The sequence below is a fragment of the Camponotus vicinus genome, unplaced genomic scaffold (assembly GCF_025532165.1).
Source record: "Camponotus vicinus isolate PSW18456_S1 unplaced genomic scaffold, iyCamVici1.0 SCAF_3, whole genome shotgun sequence".
NCBI lineage: Eukaryota > Metazoa > Arthropoda > Insecta > Hymenoptera > Formicidae > Camponotus > Camponotus vicinus.
In genome coordinates, this window is record NW_028141967.1 from 6,306,244 (window position 1) to 6,327,962 (window position 21,719).

At 34.3% G+C, this 21,719-nt stretch overlaps 1 protein-coding gene and 1 pseudogene across 1 annotated transcript; one reads left to right on the plus strand and one right to left on the minus strand.

Moving 5' to 3' along the window:
• The window catches only part of LOC145969300 (fatty acyl-CoA reductase 1-like), a 197,368-nt pseudogene that overhangs the window by 2,511 nt on the left and 173,138 nt on the right, over window positions 1-21,719 (plus strand).
• On the minus strand, window positions 18,656-19,517 carry LOC145968908 (uncharacterized; the record flags this gene model as incomplete). The annotated part of the gene is made up of 3 exons (XM_083094797.1): window positions 18,656-19,006; window positions 19,150-19,280; window positions 19,370-19,517. Coding segments are annotated over 3 exons (630 nt in total), but the record flags the coding sequence as incomplete, so codon positions are not given.

A 21,719-nucleotide genomic window follows, 5' to 3' on the forward strand; every position in this document is an offset into this window, starting at 1 on the left:
AAATAACGACATCAAATATCTTCCGAATAATACGTTTTACAGAAAAATGTTTCAGACAAAAGTTGTATGGTTTCAAGGGGGCCATAAGATGGTATCATTGGTTTGACCTTGAAGAGTCATTTGAAGGTCACGTGAAGATCACTTCAATTTTTTTAAACGGAACACCCTATATATTTTTGCACATTCTTGTATCTTATCTCGAGAGCTTTCCAAAACACTATAATTAAGTTAGTTTTCGTTAAGTACTTTCCGAGTTATGAGGCTTGAAATAATTTCTTAATTTTACATAAACCATAAAATATCTTGTAAAATATTCATTTTTTGATTATCTTACCTGAATACTTTTATGTACAAAATAATGAGAGGAATCAATTGGTGTAAATAAAACATAATTGTTTCGAAAAAAAAATGTAATTGTTAATTGCAAATTACATATTTTTTCTTGGAAATAACTATGTGTTTTCTTTACACCAATTGATTCTTCTCATTATTTTGTACATAAAAGTATTAAGGTAAGACAATCGAAAAATGAATATTTTACAAGATATTTTACGGTTTATGTAAAATTAAGAAATTATTTCATGCCTCATAACTCGGAAAGTACTTAAGAAAACTAACTTAATTATAGTGTTTTGGAAAGCTCTCGAGATGAGCTACATGAATATGTAATAAAAATTAGGGAGTTCCATTAAAAAAATCCAAAGTGACCTTGCCCTGACCTTGACAACGCCACCCAAGGTTAAACCAATGGTACTCTCTTATGTCCCCCTTCAAGCCATACATCTTATATCTGAAACATTTTTCGATTTAATGCAGTGTTTCTGAGATATTCGCGTGTATTGATTAAAATGGTCTACCCTTTATATAGGGTGTATCCTAAAAAGTGGGAAGTATTGCAATGGTGGATTCAGGACACAAAAATAAGAGAAACAACATATAAACATATATACAAAACATCCATTAACAACGTCGAGATACTTCGTCAACTTCGTGTTGAAGATGGTTGCCGGGAAATTCGAGCAATACCCGGAATTTTTTAAAAAGTCAGACAATCTATGATGAGACGTGTTGAAGCCTGTATTCAAGTTAGAGGTAGTCATTTTGAGCACGTCCTGTTACCTTAACTATCAATTCTGTTGAAAAATAAAAGAAGTTATAACTTGAAAACAAGATCATATCGGACATATGTTTATATGAACTTTCTCTCTTATTTTTGTGTCCTGAGTCCACCATTGCAATACTTCCCACTTTTTAGGATACACCCTATATATATATATATGTATATATACTTCTGAACAAAATTATCGCATAATTTTTTTTCACTTTTTCTTTAAAATTTAAATATCAGTTTTTAAAGGAAAAGTGAAAAAAATTATGCGTTAATATTGTTCAGCAGTATATACATATATGTATATATAGGGTGTCCCATTTTAAAAGTTCCACCGCTTCATAACTTTTCAGGATCAACGTTTGAAGGAAAACGACTCGGATAAAGTACTTTTCGAGTTATGAGGCTTGAAATAATTTCTTAATTTTACATAAACCGTAAAATATCTAGTAAAATATTCATTTTTCGATTATCTTACCTTAATACTTTTATGTACAAAATAATGAGAGGAATCAATTGGTGTAAAGAAAAAACAACTATGTGTTTTCTTTACACCAATTGATTCCTCTCATTATTTTGTACATAAAAGTATTAAGGTAAGATAATCGAAAAATGAATATTTTACTAGATATTTTATGGTTTATATAAAATTAAGAAATTATTTCAAGCCTCATAACTCGAAAAGAAATGAATGAAGAAATACTTTATTATAGTGCTTTGGAAAGCTCTCGAGATAAGCTACAAGAATAAGTAATAAAAAATAGGGATTCTTATTTAAAAAACGGAAGTTGACCTTCAAATGACCTTGAAAATGACCTTTAATGTCGAATCCAAGGTCACTATTAGATAGCCCCCTTTGTTCCCTACAACTTTTATGCGAGTCGTTTTCTTTCAAAGTTGATCCTGAAGAGTTATGAGGATGGAACTTTTAAAATGGGACACCCTGTATATGCGTATTTATGTATATATATGTATATATATTGTGACCGTTAATTTATTAAGGGCTAATGACATTAAATGACCGGTGATAATGGCCCACGGCACACCTTCGGCGCGATCTTCTAATATAAAAGAAAAGTGTTTCTTCTCCAAAGTAAAATATATGGGCGCCAGGTGCGGGAATCCGCACCACTCTAATAAAATTTAACGTATCGGCAGTACACACGAAAAAAATGCAAAGCTCTCAGAAAAACCGCGACGGACGCTCGGCTAGCCCCGTCTCGAAATTGGTAGAGGGGCAGTCCGTTTTAATAATTCACAAGGAAGGATCGAGAATACAAGGTGGGTGCAAATAAAACATAATATTTTAGTAACAAGAATTAATATATTTAACATATGAATAAATTTCAACGGCGGACAGACTCGCGTAGATGTAGAACGATTTTATAATATTGATTATCAGATTATTAGCCGGCAGCGACGGGCCGGCATTCGAGCGCGATCACCGCAGTATCACGTGTCACGCGGCAGGAAGAAAGCGTAAAAGAAAAGTCCCGGAATTCCGCGCTAAACGAAACTTGTTAGAGTTTCGGCAGCTACGAATTCCCAAATAATTTTTAATAATGAACACCGCGGTTTTGGCTCCTTTAATGACATCCGTCTGTCGCAAATAAAATAATTAATTACAATAGTAGATCTACTCGCCACACGCACAGTTAACAGAATCGATTATAGATGCGAGTCGATTATTCAGATCTACTGCTTTAACGAAAGAATTGAGCGACTACTAACGTATCTAACATAGACGGTTGAATCTAGACATGAAAAATTATAAATAACAATAAAGTATCAAACGATTTGAGCCTCGGAAATATGCGAGCCGACGCCGCGACGTAGTTGCCGGTTATCGAGTATCGCAATCGCCTTTGTGCGTGAGCTCGGTTACAGTACTTTTAACAGACAAAGTTTTACAGCTAACAGTAATAATTGTACAAATAAACATTTACAGTGACTGTCGGCGCGCAACTGGGAGAGAGGGCACTTAATTTTACGAAAGCTCGAACAAAGTCTTTCGGCCGGCCGTCGTACTCTAAGACGCAAATATCGAGAACGCAGAAAAGGAATTTCACAATAAATTTATTGACGGCAGCTATACGGCACCGACATTGTTCGAGCTAATTCTACCTGAATTATTTAACAAAGACGGCCAGATGGGGTCGACGCTTGTCTCACCGGTGACTCCTTGCGGTTCTCCGTGCTCTCGGCATCCACGTGTCGGATCGATAATTTTGGGCCGTCGTTCCCTTCGCCGAACAGTGGCGAGCGGAAGGCCCGTCGGAATCACGCTAGCAAATTAATGCGTAACTAGGCCACCTGTGGCGCTTCCGCAACCCTCAGGATCGTCGTGTGGCCCATTTAATCCTGCGGCCTTCAGGGCTGTACATGTGCTTGTACATTCCTCTCGTCGAGGCCCGTCAGGGGGGATACTTTCGGCAGCCACTCGCCGTTATTTAGAATGTTCTTCTTTAGCGCTGTTCCGGCCGAGATGACTTCGACTCGGGGTCTCAGTGTCAGTTTTCGTCCGCTGGTTGGCCTTCCCCTCAATTGTTCCCCGTACCTGCTGGGCATGTTTACAGGGGCGGCAGCGGTAGTCTTAAGTGGACTTTATTATTGACGCAATTAAATAATAATACTTAGCTTGGCATGTTCCTTTTAGTCGGCGCCTCCGCTCGCCCGTTTCCTTGTATCCTGTACTTCTTCCTCAATTTTGAGCCACCGGATGAGATCCCGTCAGCGTTTCCCATCGTGCCCGCTCTTAAGCCTAATCTTAACGCTAACAAATAAATTTGTACGCACGGGAGGCGAGTATAATCTCGCCTCCAATAGCCGCTCTCCCTTAATTAGGGGAGAACGAGGGCCCAAATTCATTCTCGGTCGGATCTCGCGATCCTTGTGACGGACCGCCAAGTGTCACGTCACAATATGTATATATATAATTTTATATTTATCTTTATCTTAATCTCAATTTTTTATGAGAATATATCAATTTTAATCTTAAATTTCCATTATTTAAAACAAAACATGTGACTTTATGATTTATTACATTTATTTATTAAAGGCACTTGTGTATGTCAGTACAGCATTCGCACATATCAATAACGTTTTCATAGAAGAAAAGGTTTACCCACCTATAGCCGATTGGCGGAAAATGATTAAAATGGTCGAGTCATTAGATGAACATATTATAAATATCTTTACACCTAAGTAAGTATGATAAAATAAGATCAAACATGTTATACGTATTTGTCAATTTCAAGTATGCGGATACAATTAACGAAATGTAATACCATCCTTTTTCATTCACATATTAGTATCATTACAATCATTTTCGGAGACTTTATTAATTTTTCATATATATAATTTTTAAAATATTATGTATAGATGTTTAAATAATTTTCCCAACACATATATATATTCAAAGAATTTAGCTGAGGCTATAATAGCGGAATATTCTTCTTCATTACCTTGTGCGATTATAAGACCTTCTATAGGTATGTTACTCTCTTTTTCATTAAAATGTTAGAAATTAGTTCTTATTTTTCTCTTTGTATACTTATATCAAAAACGCCAAAAATAAATAATGAATAAATAAATAAATAAATAAATATATATATATATATATATATATATATATATATACAGGGCGATCCTGAAAAACGATCCGTCTATAAAATGACATATTCCTGACACCATTCTAAGACAATTTTTCCTTTACCAAAATTTGATTTGAAGCGTAGTTTTTGAATTATGAGCAAAAATAGTTAGTAAATCACGCGTCGGGTACAGAAGGCAGGCAGGAGCGGCGCGGCGTGCCGCGAGCGCGGGCGCAGCTGACCGCCCGACGGGTGATTATCACCGCATGAGTCGCTAACTATTTTATCTTATAACATAAAATTATGCTTTAAATAAAATTTTGGTAAAGAAGAAAATGTCTTAGAATTACGTCAGAAATACGTGTTGCTTAAAATAACGTTATTTTAATAATGAAAAGTTGTTCCGGATCGCCGGCCGTCCGACGTTGCAATCAGCTGATTGCTACACGCGATGTGTGTATGGCGGAGTGTGTGCGTAAGAGAGAGAGAGAAAGAGAGAGAAAGAGGGAGAGAGGGAGGGTAGGAGGGACAGACATTCATACACACGCACGCACTTTTTTTCTCGCTCTCTTTCTCTCTTTTACGCAACACTCATACACTCTCTCATTCAGTCTCTCACTCACATTCTCTCGATCACTCACTCACTCACTCACCTGCTTACTCACTTGCTCATTCACCTTGTAGCAGCGTAGCGAATCTTCATGCTATGTATTGTTGTATCTGCTGCACGGTTATGATTGCTAGAGATGCGCGACACATTGAAATTTTTTCGATTATTAGTCTCACACTCGATTGACACAATACAGATTACGCGATAACGAGTTTACTGTTTATTCACTCACTATTGATTTATCGATACCAAAAATTACTTTCAAAGAAACGCGAATGCAAACAGCACATGACTCGACGCGAAGCGACGGACCGCGGAGACTGCGCGACCACAAGAGTTATGTTGCCAGAAACGCGACACGCGACATCTAACAAACGACTTGCGCGTGGCGCGTGATTGACGCGAGATAAGACGAACGATCGGCTAAAACCTTCGCATTGCGAATGCGGTAGAAAACATGAAACGTATAATGACATACTTAAAAAATTAATTATTTATTATAAATACTTAAAAAATTAATTATTTATTATAAATAATTAATTTTTTAAGTATGTCATTATACGTTTCATGTTTTCTACCGCATTCGCAATGCGAAGGTTTTAGCCGATCATTCGTCTTATCTCGCGTCAATCACGCGCCACGCGCAAGTCGTTTGTTAGATGTCGCGTGTCGCGTTTCTGGCAACATAACTCTTGTGGTCGCGCAGTCTCCGCGGTCCGTCGCTTCGCGTCGAGTCATGTGCTGTTTGCATTCGCGTTTCTTTGAAAGTAATTTTTGGTATCGATAAATCAATAGTGAGTGAATAAACAGTAAACTCGTTATCGCGTAATCTGTATTGTGTCAATCGAGTGTGAGACTAATAATCGAAAAAATTTCAATGTGTCGCGCATCTCTAGCAATCATAACCGTGCAGCAGATACAACAATACATAGCATGAAGATTCGCTACGCTGCTACAAGGTGAATGAGCAAGTGAGTAAGCAGGTGAGTGAGTGAGTGAGTGATCGAGAGAATGTGAGTGAGAGACTGAATGAGAGAGTGTATGAGTGTTGCGTAAAAGAGAGAAAGAGAGCGAGAAAAAAAGTGCGTGCGTGTGTATGAATGTCTGTCCCTCCTACCCTCCCTCTCTCCCTCTTTCTCTCTCTTTCTCTCTCTCTCTTACGCACACACTCCGCCATACACACATCGCGTGTAGCAATCAGCTGATTGCAACGTCGGACGGCCGGCGATCCGGAACAACTTTTCATTATTAAAATAACGTTATTTTAAGCAACACGTATTTCTGACGTAATTCTAAGACATTTTCTTCTTTACCAAAATTTTATTTAAAGCATAATTTTATGTTATAAGATAAAATAGTTAGCGACTCATGCGGTGATAATCACCCGTCGGGCGGTCAGCTGCGCCCGCACTCGCGGCACGCCGCGCCGCTCCTGCCTGCCTTCTGTACCCGACGCGTGATTTACTAACTATTTTTGCTCATAATTCAAAAACTACGCTTCAAATCAAATTTTGGTAAAGGAAAAATTGTCTTAGAATGGTGTCAGGAATATGTCATTTTATAGACGGATCGTTTTTCAGGATCGCCCTGTATATACATATATATACACAGGGTGGACCATTTTAACCTTTAATGGAGAATAACTCGAAAACCAAGCCCGGGAGAGAAAAATGTTTCAGACAAAAGTTGTTTGGTTTCGAGGGGGCCATAAGACGGTATCATGGGTTTGACCTTGAAGAGTTATTTGAAGGTCACATGAAGGTTACCTTCAATTTCTTAAATCAAACTTACTATTCGTCGTTGCATATTCTTGTAGCTTATCTCGAGAGCTTTCCAAAACACTATAATTAAGTACCATTTCGTTAAGTAATTTCCGAGTTATGAGGCATGAAATAATTTCTTAATTTTACATAAACCGTAAAATATCTTGTAAAATATTCATTTTTCGATTATCTTACCTTAATACTTTTATGTACAAAATAATGAGAGGAATCAATTGGTGTAAAGAAAACACATAGTTGTTTTTAAGAAAAAATATGGAATTGTTAATTGCAAATTACATTAGTACTACCACAAGCAGTGATTGGAGAGGGGAAGAGTATTCGCCGCGCGCCTACACACTCATCGCTCCTCCCCTCCCCAATAACCGTTTCGCCGCGCGCCGCCATTATGTTATAGTGAGACCGCCTTTACCGCCACGCACTTCTAGCCACGCGCATTGGCCGATTTTCTTTAATTTATTTCTCGTTAATTATTGCAAATATTGCATAACTGTACAAGACTTTTCTTCTAATTTTGAGTCAATCTACCTTAATCTTTTAAAGTCATGCTCACTCTCATGACACCCAGTATATATATTTATTTATTTATTCCAACATAATTATAAACATACCCATAAAACTAAGTCTCTATATGAGATGTTCTGTAATTATCGCCTTTTCTCTTGATTATGGGAACTTTTCAATAAGGATCTTTCAACTCTCTTTTAACAAAATTTCTAACAGTTATTTATGTTGATATTTTAATTTTATCAATGTTAAACATATGATAAAAAATTTTTAAGCAATAAAATTCTGAAAGAAAGCTAATAAATATTATGAGAATTAAAATAGCTGCAGTAAATATTTGTTCTTTAGAATTTCTATATTTCTTATTTATTATTCTTTCTTATTTCTTATTTCTTATTTATATTTCTGTTTTATAATAAATAGTAAAAGCTTAAGCTTGTTACGTACGTATAAAAAAATATTTAAATAAGTGCTCTACTTTTTTTATTGAAATTACAGGTTATTAAAAAAAACAATTGTAGAGAAAAATTTATTGCGCGAATAACGCCTTGTCATACTTTTTGACAAATGTATATATATAGAAATTTTATAATGAAAAATTAATCAATTTATTCGATAATCTTAGCACAGAAAATAAAGAACATTGTGTGTGTGTGTGTGGATTTGCTTACAGGGATTTCAACATAGAAAATTATTTTAGATAAGTAATATATAGGGATGTATGTGGGAGGAGGTCAGATGTGTCTATAATCGATTTTATTTGGTCAGCGAGCGACCTTTTCAAGAATCCTCCATGGCAATCGGCATTGCATCCATCGAGCGAGATACCAACATCGCTCTGGAATCGCATATCACTGTGTTAAAAAGCAGCATTAGGTGTGAGGTCTGGATAGCTCAGTGGTCTAGAGCAGTTGCCCGGAAAGCGAAAGACTCGGGTTCGGTTCCCGATCCAGCCTCTTGCGCCTCACATATTTTTCTAGTCCGCGAATATTGTTTTCTAACAATTATTCGTTGGGTTGAAAAGTGTGTGAATGCTCTCTCCACAGGATATGCGTCGATGCCGTTGCCACGGATGGATTCTGTCGCTCGTTGACCAAATGGGCGTATAGACACGTCCGACCTCCTCCCATATACATCCCTATCCTTTTCTATTTAAACATTGAAAACTGAAAATTAATATAAAACAAAAAAGTAAAAAAAGGTTTAATTAAAAAAACTTGGCGCTGCCAATTTTATTAGTATATTGTTCAGCTTAAAAGTCTAAATTTCCAAATATAAATCAATATATATTAATTAAAGAAATTAAGTCATTAAATTTAAATGTTAGATTAATTATTGGAATATGTTCCAATTTTTTAATATATATTTAATTGGAATATGTGGCAATTTTATTGGCAGTGTCAAGTTTTTTTAATTAAAATCTTTTTGTTTTATATTAATTTTCAGTTTTCAATTTTTAAATAAATTTTTAATTTTTTTATATTATTATTTTTGAAAATTAAAACAACTATTTTGTATAACAATGTTTTCAATTAAAATATTTCTATTTAACTTGTACAAGCTTTCTTCTTTATATTTCTATTTATCTTGTACAAATTTTTATCCTTAGTTGGCGCAATTTTTTTATATCACTATTTTTGTAGACAATACAACAATTGGATACAATTAGTTCATGAACTTGGCGCCCTTTTTTTACCTTCTTTTAAAAAAGGTAAGATTTTAGGAATTATAAATATAATCGTTCGTAATCACATTTCTATTTAAAAAGTCGTTATATTCATTTATTTTTCAGTAAAGGAATATATTTCTTAATAATGGAAAGACATATTTTCTGATGTGAATATCAATTTCGTGAATTGAAGATAATAATGAGGGATAATTGTCGTTGATTTATTACTGAAATCACACATTGCTATGGGGAATCAGGGCCGGCTGGAGGTTTTGCGGGGCCTCGGGAAAAAGTTATTAGTAGGGCCCCAAAATATTTGCAAAAAATAATTTTTTATCGAAAAATCATATAATTTTATTAAACATAATTTATACAAACATTAAAGACATATAGTTATATGCTCGACAAAGAATCACAGAAAACAAAAAAATTATATTATTTTTAATTATTGCTTATTTCCTATTGCTTTTATCAAAAATAAAAACAGATATCATATACTCAACAAAAAAGCACAGAAAACAAAAAAATTATATTATTTTTAATTATTGCTTATTTCAAAAATAAAAACAGATATCATATACTCAACAAAGAATCACATAAAATGAAAAAAATTATTTTATTTTTAATTATTGCTTATTTCCTATTGTTTTTATGAAAAATAAAAACAGATATCATATAAATACAATAATAAACGCAATATACGGTCCGGATGATAACAAATCAAGTAATAAGAAAGAAAGGCTAAAAGACCGTGGCACAAGATGTTAAAGTGTAAAAAATAATAAAGACTCTAAGTAAGAGACATAATATATTAGTAATCAGTTAAAATTAAAATTACATACGTACGTTTCTTTTTTGGAAAATGTGGCTAGTAGCAAGACATTATTAGCCGTTTAATTCATTAACTGTCTATGCGTTTTCATTCGTTACATCAATTATTAGTTTTTAAAAAAAGCTGCGTCCGTTATTACTGTACACAATGTCTATTTGTTGTCCCATTGCGCCTGTCTTTGTTTTAATCGTGTTCCGTTATTGTTATTATGATTTTGAAATTTTTAATGTTTTGTTTATTTTCTAACGACTTCTTGAACATTGAAAAGGATCTTGAAAAGATCGAAACGTACGTATGTAATTTTAATTTTAACTGATTACTAATATATTATGTCTCTTACTTAGAGTCTTTATTATTTTTTACACTTTAACATCTTGTGCCACGGTCTTTTAGCCTTTCTTTCTTATTACTTGATAGATATCATATACTCAACAAAGAATCACAAAATAAAAAAATTATTTTATTTTTAATTATTGCTTATTTCCTACAACTTTTTGTATTGCCAATTGTTCTATTACATTGTTAAAATTAATTTACTTTGCTAATTCTTGTTCTATAGATAACATGGCGAGTCCCTCTAATCTTTCTTGACTCATACTTGACTTCAAATAATTTTTTATTAATTTTAATTTCGAGAAACTACATTCCGCAGAAGCAACAGATACAGGAGTCGTTAGCATAATTCTTAATATTACATTTATATTAGGATATACATCTTCTGATCCTTGCAAATTTTTTTCAAACAGTTCAAAGGTGTACTGCCTTCTGGAATAATTCCAGAAAAAAACTTTAGCTCATAGAGTAGTTTGAAACCATCGATATCAGCACTTTCGCCACCTTGTAAAAATAGATGTATATTATTACAAACTTTTTTTAAATCATTATTTTTATTTTTTTAAATCACTAACATTGTGCAGAAAACCAAAAATGTCATTATAATATTTGTACTGTTCAAATCTTGATTCTAAAGATACAATAGCGCAATCTATTATTTTCAAAAAATATTCTACTTTAAATAATTGTTCTGCATCATCTCCAATTTCATCATTACTTTCATAATTATAATTTTTTCTTTTCTTGGAAATGCGCTTTGTTTTAAATTCTGATGGAATATTTAAAATTTTACACAATTCAGAACTACTAGCTATCTCATTTTCGAAACCAGTGTTGTGATAATTTTTTTAAAAAATTAAAAGTTGTTTCAAATGTTCTAAAAGTACGGTTATTTGTATTCCACTTTTTTGAGATATTTTACTAGTGACGTTAATATTGTGCAATATTTCAAACAAGATAATCAGACTCATTACAAATTTATATGTATTTATGTGTTTTATTATTGATAATACATCACGGAAAAAAAATTTCGCTTTTACAGCTAAAAACTAAGTCCTGTAATTAAACTTCGCTTGTATTATATGGACACCTAAAGTTGTAGCTGCGATATCTATTTCTATTAGCTGAAACATTTGTAACTGTGGCAGCTAAAGATTTAGCTGCAGTACACATTGCAGAAAATAGCTATAGCAATATGCACAACAACAATTAGTAGTGATGCGCACGTTGTTTAGCTGTTAGAGCTATAAGTTTTAGTCCTATAGCTATTATTTTAGCTATATCAGTATCATAGTTAATATTTTAGCTAAATCTACACAAATGACGTTGTATATTCGAGGTATATCTAGGGACACGAAAAAAGTATCGATACTTTACTCATATCGCTACTTTTGATTCGATACTAGTACTTAGGGCATCGATACTTTTTATTCGATACCTTTACTTATATGAGTAATTTAGTTCACGTATCGAATCGATTCGATACTTCGATAGACGGCATTATTTTATTTTATATTATATACACAACTCACAAGCAATCGCTTTTCGCTCATTTCTCGCGCCGAATAACGCATCTAGTATTATTATCATACCGGGCTGAGCCTTCTCATCCGTCATCCCTACGGGCTGCGTTCAGAAATCCTATCCATGGGGTAGAGTAATATTTAACCTACCAATCGGGATCAAGAAATGTGCTCCTTTTGTCCTGATTGGTCGATTTGATGTTACTCTATCCTGCGGATAGGATTTCTGAACGCGCCTACGGAAGACCGTGCTCGTCCCGCGCTTTTCCTTCATTCGCTTTGTTGTTCTCGTTTATCGTTCCGTTGTCTCACGCGCGTCAAGCTATATTCCGTATTTTGTTTCCATATATTATATGACAATGGCTCTTCCACAAAGCGGTATGTGGAAATATTTTAAAAAAATAAACAACGATCAAGCGTCTTGTAAAATATGTTTTAAAACATTAAAAACCAGTGGCAATACTTCGAATATGAAATTGTAAATACTTCAAATATGTAATTTTTTGAGTTTAGAAACTCTCCCTGGCGAAAATAAATATCAGAGCGCAAGTCGAATGTAAAAAAAGAGTAACGAAGCTTCTAGGAGGCGTAAATTGAAACAACGAAACGTAAACAAAGCATTAATACTTCGTTTATGTTTCGTTGTTTCACTTTACGCCTCCTAGAAGCTTCGTTTACACTTCTGTTACTCCTTTACATTCGATTTACGCTCCGATATTTATTTTCGCCAGGGCTCTATTCTACAGCCAATCAATATGTTTAAAAAATTTGAAGGGGATCCTGTACTCGTCTGTATTATCGACAAAATTATCATTTTTGTATTTCTAGTTGTTCGCGAGCGGAATCCGACAGTGCGAGGATAGGAACGGAAGGTCTTTAAGTGAAAAAGTGCGCGCCACGTTTACACTCAAAACAGACGTTTATTAATGTCAAGAATAAAAAACAATAGTGTTCAGTGCAGCGATTGAGTGATTCGCGGAACAGCGGTGTAACGGAGTAAGAGTTCCGCGATCTTCGCGAGCGGTATCGCGAGCGGTGTAGCGAGATTGCGATAGTGCAAGCGGTTTTTCGAATGCGTATGCGGTTAATCGTAGTCAAAGCGGAATAGCGGTCGTTATAAGCGGTTTGGTTTGCGTTTTATCAGAAAAGCTAGCGGAAGTCCGAGTGAGTAAGCGGTCGTGTAACAGAATAGCGGTTTTAACTAAGCGGAGCGGTTTGACTAAAGCGGTTTGACGAAAAGTGCAAGACTTCCACTTGCTCGCGTGCGGTACCCGTTATAAGGCGAGCGGAATCTTGGGCCCGTTGCGACGTGGCCCAATAAATTTAATTATTTAGCGGTGACCTCAGGGCGCCGCGCGTAATTGGCCGCCGATGAGGTCTGAGGTAGACAATTCTTTAATTGTCATGCGCGCAACCTTTTTCTATCAGCTGATTGGCAATCAGCTGATCGTGACGTATGGGCGCGCATGCCCATACGCCTCTCTGATTTTGTCGACGGTTGCCTTGTTATTGAGAATGTTTATTATCAACGTTTCTCGATCGAAGAAAAAACGCGAGATAACAGGAACGGTCGCGTTTTTCTGACGGATCGAAAGCTCGAGAAGATTCTTGACGCCCGTTATATTCGAAGTCTCGAATTATGCTAAACCTGATTTTTCTCTGCGAATTTTCGAACCGGAATACTTTTTATGGTTTTCGAACACTAGTCTTTCGTCGCACTAATTTGACAGAATTGAAAATATTTATCCACGATTGCAATATATACATCAATAATTCTAGCAAACTTCGATTTCATATGAAAAACGAGGGTAATTATATATGTACATTAGCGATTCCTCACCGATTTCAATGACCTTGAAATATGTTGTCGGGAGCATGATTCTGAACAACTTTTCCTTATACATGTTACCGCCGCTCAGCCTTAGTTTCCGAGATATTTATAAAAATATTTTATGGTTTTGCAATATTGTCACCATTATGAAATAACTTTTTTGCACCATGTATTCAGTTTTTGACAAAGTAATAATGTTTACCAAAAAGAGTTGTAAAGCGAGATCCTACCGGCGGGGTGGTTGCGGGAGGGGGGGCCGAAGGCCCCCCTTGCACCCCCCGCGCGCGCGTGTGTGTGTGTGTGTGTGTGTGTAATATACATACATTTCTGATATTTTTTAATTGTATTAAATTGTATTAAATTCTATACAAATTAAAAAATATCAGAAATGTATGTATATTACACACACACACACACACACACGAGCGCGCGGGGGGTGCAAGGGAGGCCTTCGCCCCCCCCCACCCCGCCGGTAGGATCTCGCTTTACAATTCTTTTTGGTAAACATTATTACTTTGTCAAAAACTGAATACATGGTGCAAATAAGTTATTTCATAATGGTGACAATATTGCAAAACCATAAAATATTTTTATAAATATCTCGGAAACTAAGGCCGAGCGGCGGTAACATGTATAAGGAAAAGTTGTTCAGAATCATGCTCCCGACAACATATTTCAAGGTCATTGAAATCGGTGAGGAATCGCTAATGTATATAATTACCAAAACGAGAAATAATTATGAAATTACAGATTTCCTTATCCATTTTTATCTCAATATGGCGTCTCGAATTATAGACGAACTGTCCTCTCATTATAATATGTACTTCATATAAAAGCAATATATTTGTATGAACGTAAAAACAAGTTTGCTTGGGTCGAATTATACGAAAAAACATTGTTGAACCTTCGAAATCTAAATTAGAAGTTTAATATAAAAGTATAGTTTGTAGAGTGATTCGTGTGTATGTATGCGTGCGTGTAGGTAAAGTAGAGTGAAAAAAAGCAGTGCATCTTCTTTATAAATAACGTGATAGAAAGAGATACGGGATGAGAATTTAGATGAGGGCGCTGTTTCGTGTAAGAGTTCGCCGTTCAGTACAGGATCCCCTTAATGTGTTAATTTTATAGCTCCGTTGTAACAAATAGCGTTTTCAACTGCTCGGGTTCAATCGCTCCAGGGTAGTTTACTAGACGTCATTTACCAATCAGAGCCATTCTTCACAAGAATTTATGGTTACATTCTTCAAAAGAATGGCTGTGATTGGTCAATAACGTCTAGTAAACTACTCCGGAGCGATTGAACCCGAGCAGTTGAAAACGCTAAAAGTATGACATGAGTAAAAAAATCGTGTTACGATTCGATACTTACTCATATCAGTACTTTGATTGCGATACTTGTTACTCAAATGATACTAAGCTTTCGATACCGATGCTAAGTAAGGTATCGATACTTTCGATTCGATATCGTGTCCCTAGGTATATCTTACAGCTAAAATAGTATCAAAAATGGTATAAACACGATAGCTATTGGCTGTGCTCAGCAGAAAAAACAGCTTTGCAACTGTTGTAAAATTTGTGAATCTAATTGACGCATGCTTTTAATTTTGACTGATCTAAGAGCATACGCCAATCAGATTCACGAATTTTACAACAGTTGCAAAACAGCTTTTTCTGCTGAATGCAGCTAATGATTGTTAATTCTATTGGCGGAGGCTAAAAAATAATAAATAAATAATAAATAAGAGAAATTATAAATTACACATATATATGCAAAAATATTTTATATTTACTTTTCTTATACACGTATACATGCCTATTAATTCTTATATAAATTATATCGAATCTAATACGATTTTGCATTGGTTTTATGCCATTATTATTAGTATTCCTATTTTTTTATTTTCTTTGTTTTATAGTATACTTTAAATCATACAATAAATAAATGAGAAATCAAGAAAAGCGTAAACGCTAAAATTAATATATTAAAATGCAAAATTTCATTTGATTATATGTATAGCAAAAATAATTGTGTTAAATAGAATATTAGCAACATATTGTAAGAAAGATTACTTAGAAAACTATGTGAAATTATTTATATTTAATATTATAAATCTTAATTCTAATTAAACTATATAAGTATAATAAAATGATAATAATATTATAATGTTATAATATTATTATCACTTTATAATAATGAATGTAATTGTGTGTGCTTTATTTATGTAATATTAATAAATAAATTTATATATCCAGTTTAACATAAAATAAATCTTTTTATAAAATATATGATATTACACACAAAAATATGAAAAGTAGGATATAAAAAGTAGGATATAAAAAGTATATAATTATATAGGATGATGTAAAATAACATATCGCTCACCAGTTGCCATAGTATAAACGAATAAAGGAAAAGGATCCAATAAGTCTTCATATTTAATAAAAATCCACTTTGTACTTCGTTCTACTCCAAAACCACCAATATCACAATTAAGACCCATATTTAAAAGAGAGAAACAAATAAAAAAAAGATTATTTTGATGAAGAATAATATATTGAATTTCTGCAAAAATAGGACAAGAACTTTCATCTGTTCCACAAATTGATACCATTCTGTGTTGATATTGAGTACCTTTATAATTAATCCAATGTACAATAAAAGAATATGGATCATGAAGTATATATATTATTTGGTAAGAGTGATGCAAAATGATTAAAGTGATCGTGTTTAGTAATATTAATATTTCCTAATCCTACTTCAATAGTTGGAATAATACTTTCCTGAGCAATAAGTTTATAACAAAACGAAAGTTGATGACGAGTAGCGATAGAAAAAGCAATATTCTTTCTTGACATTACAACATTAGCAATTTTCTTTAAAGCTTTATGGAAACCTTCAAGCCTCATTGTAGATAATAAAATTAGTGGTCCAGATTGCATCATGATACGTGCGTAGTGAACAAGATAATAATGTTTTGGTTTTAAACATTCGTTCGTACATTTCATGTATTGGTTGTGATGTTCCAAAACTAATATTTTAAATGCAGAAGCAAAATCATCTGACACTGATATACTTTGCAAAAGCTTAATAATTTCTTTTAACAACAAATATAATTTCCAAAATGGGTCATTATATGATTTAATACGGTGTCCAATAATAACACCGAAAAGTCTACAAAAGATCAACGTTTTTGAAGCTGTCATTTTCAGTTTGCTTTTTGTTGCAAAATCATTATGAATATAAGGTGGTTTATTTTGCACACCAGGACCATAATGAAACATTTGCACACTGTGATTGAGATCTGACAAATTAAAATCACCGATATCAATAAAATGACTTATTATTGGAATCATATCATAATGAGCAATACATCATGCATAATGTCTTCTAAAACATCATGCATAAGGTCAACATAAGCGTTATCAATCACATGAAATGAATTGACTTCATTAAAGACGTATTCTTCTTTAATTCCAGTAAGTGAACTGTTTTCTAAGACTAAATCAGTTATATAAGATGTACGTGTTCTGAGAACAGTTTCGTCTTCAAAACAGGTAGTTTCACAAAAAGTGCGATGTAATTTGCAAAATCTACATGCATAGTTTGCACGAAAACTTTGAAGAAATCCACACATTGTATGAAGTCCTAAATTGTCGCCAAATAGTAAACCTAGCACAAAGTAGATTTTATAAGTATTACCATTTACAGTAATTGTTATTCCGTTTTGTTCTAAAAAATTCAATTCCTCAATCAAAGGTGCAAATATTCGTTTGTTTCCAAATTCTTTTCGGTCTTGAGATAGAAACAAAATAACTAAGAAAATATTCTCCAAACGAGATATGCATTCAGGTGGCAAACTTGGTATGTAGCAATATACTCCTCCAAGAGCAGCATTATGAGAGCCTAACGGATTGTTCACTTCCCAATCATTATAATAAATGAAAAGTGGTAGAACGATAGTATCATTATCAAAGTTCTTTCTTTTCCGACACCAAAGTTCAGATTGAATAAAGTTTTTCACACTATCCAAATTTTTAAGTGAATTAATGTAATGCATTGTAGTAGTAAAGGCATCAGGCAGTTGAAAAAATTTTTGTAATACTTGTCTTAAAGGTATAAAATAACTATAAACTTTTTCAATTTTTTCAGCAACAAATGATCCAGTATTTTTATACACCTTTCTATTACCTATATAATATTTAATAGGAGCTATATAATTACCAGAAGATTTATAATATTTAACTCGTTGGTATTCATTTTTAAGATGATTAAATGGATTTTCTACACAATTAAACATTGATGTTATTTCTTTAATTGTTTGTAATCACCAAGTGTATTTAAGTGTGAAATAACTTTTTCTTTTAAGATAGCAATATGACCACTTATCAAAAGTTCACTAATATCATTAATAATAAATTGGATATGATTTCGTGGGATTGAACGTTTATTATATAATTTTGCAACAAAAACATTACTGTGATCTTTTATAATAGATTCAAATTCAGTAAGAGTTACTTTAGACAAATAATTTTCAGTAGTAATTTCTGTTGTTGACGATATACCAGAACTATTCGTAACAACCCGATCATCACATTCATTAAAAATTTCTGTATTATTACATTTAGGATGTTCATGAGTAGAGGACCAAGCAGGAAAGTTATGATTCGGTCCAAGTAAATGTTTTCGTAATGAATTTCGCAATGACCATTTTCGATAACATCCATTTTCACCACATTTAAAAACTGTAAATAAATGAGTATGATGTTTCAAATCAAAATGCATAAATAGACCATTGACAGATGTTTCTGATTCTTTACATAAAAAACACGTAGGCATGATTGCAATTGAAATACTTTTGGAAAAGAACTTATAATTTTTTGTATTCTTCAATCAAAGCAAGAGCATTAGAAGTAAGTTGAGAATTTTTATGCTTATCCCATAAAGTTTCAAAATCATATATAGCTCTTTGCAAAAACATAAAGAGTTGTCCTACTTCGGGAGGATATTGAAGGTTTAAAGCATTACATGATTTAAACACGAAGTCTACACTTTTTAGTGGTGTTTCTACCTGATATCTTAACTCGTTGATTACAACGAAGCACTGATGAATTTCATCAAAGTTGGGACCAACTATCACTGCAACGGGCTGTGAGGTCAGACCAAATGATTTCAATTTTTTCGCTCGCTCTTCTAATCTAGCATCCAGATCAGTAATTGTCTGCAAAATATAAACGTATTTCTAGTATAATATTTTAAAAAAGTCAAATTTTATTGTAATATAACATAGATTTTAATTCGAAAGAATCTAACGTGTGGAAAAGGAAAAATTGGAAAGTGTATTCAATTTAATTGCATATTTACCTTCACATGTAAAAGAAATGCTTCTTCACATTCTTCTCTAGAAGGTCTCCAATCTCTTGGTTTACCTTTTTTTACTGTGATTATAGAGAATAAATGAGGCATTAATGATAGAATTACAACTTTGGTACCCTCTGTAGAAATATAAAATATATTACTAGAAAAATAAGTTGAATATAATTATTAGACAATATCACTATAAAATAAAATATTAAAATCCTACCAGGTGTCGCAACATTATCCAAACGTTTTTTAGCTTTAGAATTTACTCTATTAGTTACAAATTCTGATAATCGTGGCCAAGCAATATAAAGTTTTAAATTACGATCTGGATGTAATGTTTCAAAATCTTGTTCCAGCTTAAAAGAATATTTGTATTAAAACATTTTATTTTATTTCAAGTGCAAAAATGTTTATTTAGATATTGTTAAGTAATTATTTAAATTGACCAGCCGGGCCCGCGCTCGAATATTGTTGGCTACATGGGCCCGCGTTCTCGCACACGGCGCTACATGTATGCGCTGACAGCACCACACGCGTTATTCTAGTGCAACACCAGAGAGAAAAAGTAAAAGTTCCTACGAGCACTTTCGCCTTCGTTTTTGTTAAAATACGTGAAACCCAGCGTAATCTATAACATATTGGTCCTTCGAGCCAGATTGCGCTTCGGGAAAAGGCCAAGCAAGTGCCAAGAAAAGCAGTCTGAGGCGTTTGACGTTGAAATTATCGGGCGATCGAGAAAAGCAAGTACAGTGCCGGTCAACGACAAAGAGCGACCGCTTCTCGTTTGCATCGAACAAGCACAAGTCAGAATAGCCTTAAAAGTGAGGCAAAAGTGTCGGCGATAGCAAATAAATCGCTGAATGCAGTCAAGGTGAGGCCATCAAGGCATTGTTGAAACGCAACGGAAAGTCGCCATCTTCAGTACAAGGCAGCTCAACAAAGAAAAGCAGCACCGGATAAATTGCGATTGTGGAACAAAGACGGCGATACACAAACCACAGAAAGGGACAGCAAGCGGCGAAGCAGTTTTTCCGAGGACGGTGGTCGCGTGAGTTATGAGCGATCCTATTTTCACTCGTTCCATTTTATCCTGTAAGTGAGAGTTTAGAATTGTTAAAATATTTTATTTCTTGCCTCAAGTTGCAATCGAGTCGCGTCTTAAATAAAAATGGCCGAATTACAAGCTTTGAACAGAAAACGTGGCACATTAAAGTCGCGCATAACTGCGTTTAAAAATTTCTTAGCGCACACAGCACAGGATAATCCTAACGAGACTCAAGCTCTAAATGACGAAGCGCAGGAGCAATTAAAGCAGAGAGTTTCTAGAATAAAGGATACGCTTAGCGAATTTGAAGAAATTCAGGAGGCTATCGAGGAGCTTTCTGAGGATGTAGCTGCTAATATAGAGGCTAGGGAATTCTTTGAAAACAATTATTATCAAGCATTAGCGTCGGCTAGTAAATTGCTGCGCCGAGGAACGGTGCAATTACAAACAAATGAACAGGTCGAAGTAGCGCATCAGGCAACCGTTCAAACGGATCAAGCAGGGCCGAGTCAGGTTAAAATGCAAAGTACATTGAGTCACGCGGTGCCTTCTCAGTTCATTACAAGCAACCCGGTAGGTATGAGATTACCCGTGATAGAGCTGCCAAAATTTAAGGGAGACTTATCTGAGTGGTTAAAATTTCGAGACACGTACAAATCCTTAATTCACAATAATCCAAATATAATTAGCGTACAAAAATTTCACTATTTGCAAGCTTCATTAGAAGGTGGGGCATTTGAAACGATAAATGAGTACGAATTCTCCGAAGACAATTATGAGGAAGCATGGCGTTTGCTTCATGACAGATATGACAATCCAAAATTGTTAATACAAAATCACATTGACTCTATATTCAAATTAAAAGCGTTGATAAATGAATCCGCGGAGCAAATGTTAGAATTATTAGATAGCGTTACAAAGCATACACGCGCATTAAAAAAGTTGAACGAGCCTATCGAGCATTGGGATTCGTTGCTAATATATATAATTGTTTCTAAGTTAGATGCCGCATCTGCTAGAGAGTGGGAAAAGAAAAGAGCTCTTGGTCCAGACAAACCAAAATTAAGCGATTTAACTAAATGTCTGCGAGCTCGGGCAACGCTCTTGCAAACGCTAAGTGTTCGAGATGTCAAGGAAGCAAACAAAAGTAAAGCCAAACGCAGCTATCCAGAGAAGATCAAGGCTTTCCACGCAGAAAAGATAACTTGCGCATTGTGCAAGGAAGGGCACCATATTCAGGCATGTGAAGCATTTTTAAAGTTAGACATCCAAAACAGAGGTAAGAAATTAAAGGCGCTCAATCTCTGTATAAATTGTCTCAGACCCGGACATTTTGCAAAGAATTGCAGTTTCGGTTCGTGCAAGGTATGCGGCGCAAAACATAATACTCTACTGCATTTTGACAGAGCTAAGGCTACCACTGATCAAAGCAATGCACAAGGTACAATCACAGCAGCAATGTGCTCAACTGGCTCCAGTGATTTGCGCAAGGAAACTAGCGTCGTTCTGTCCACAGCACTGATAG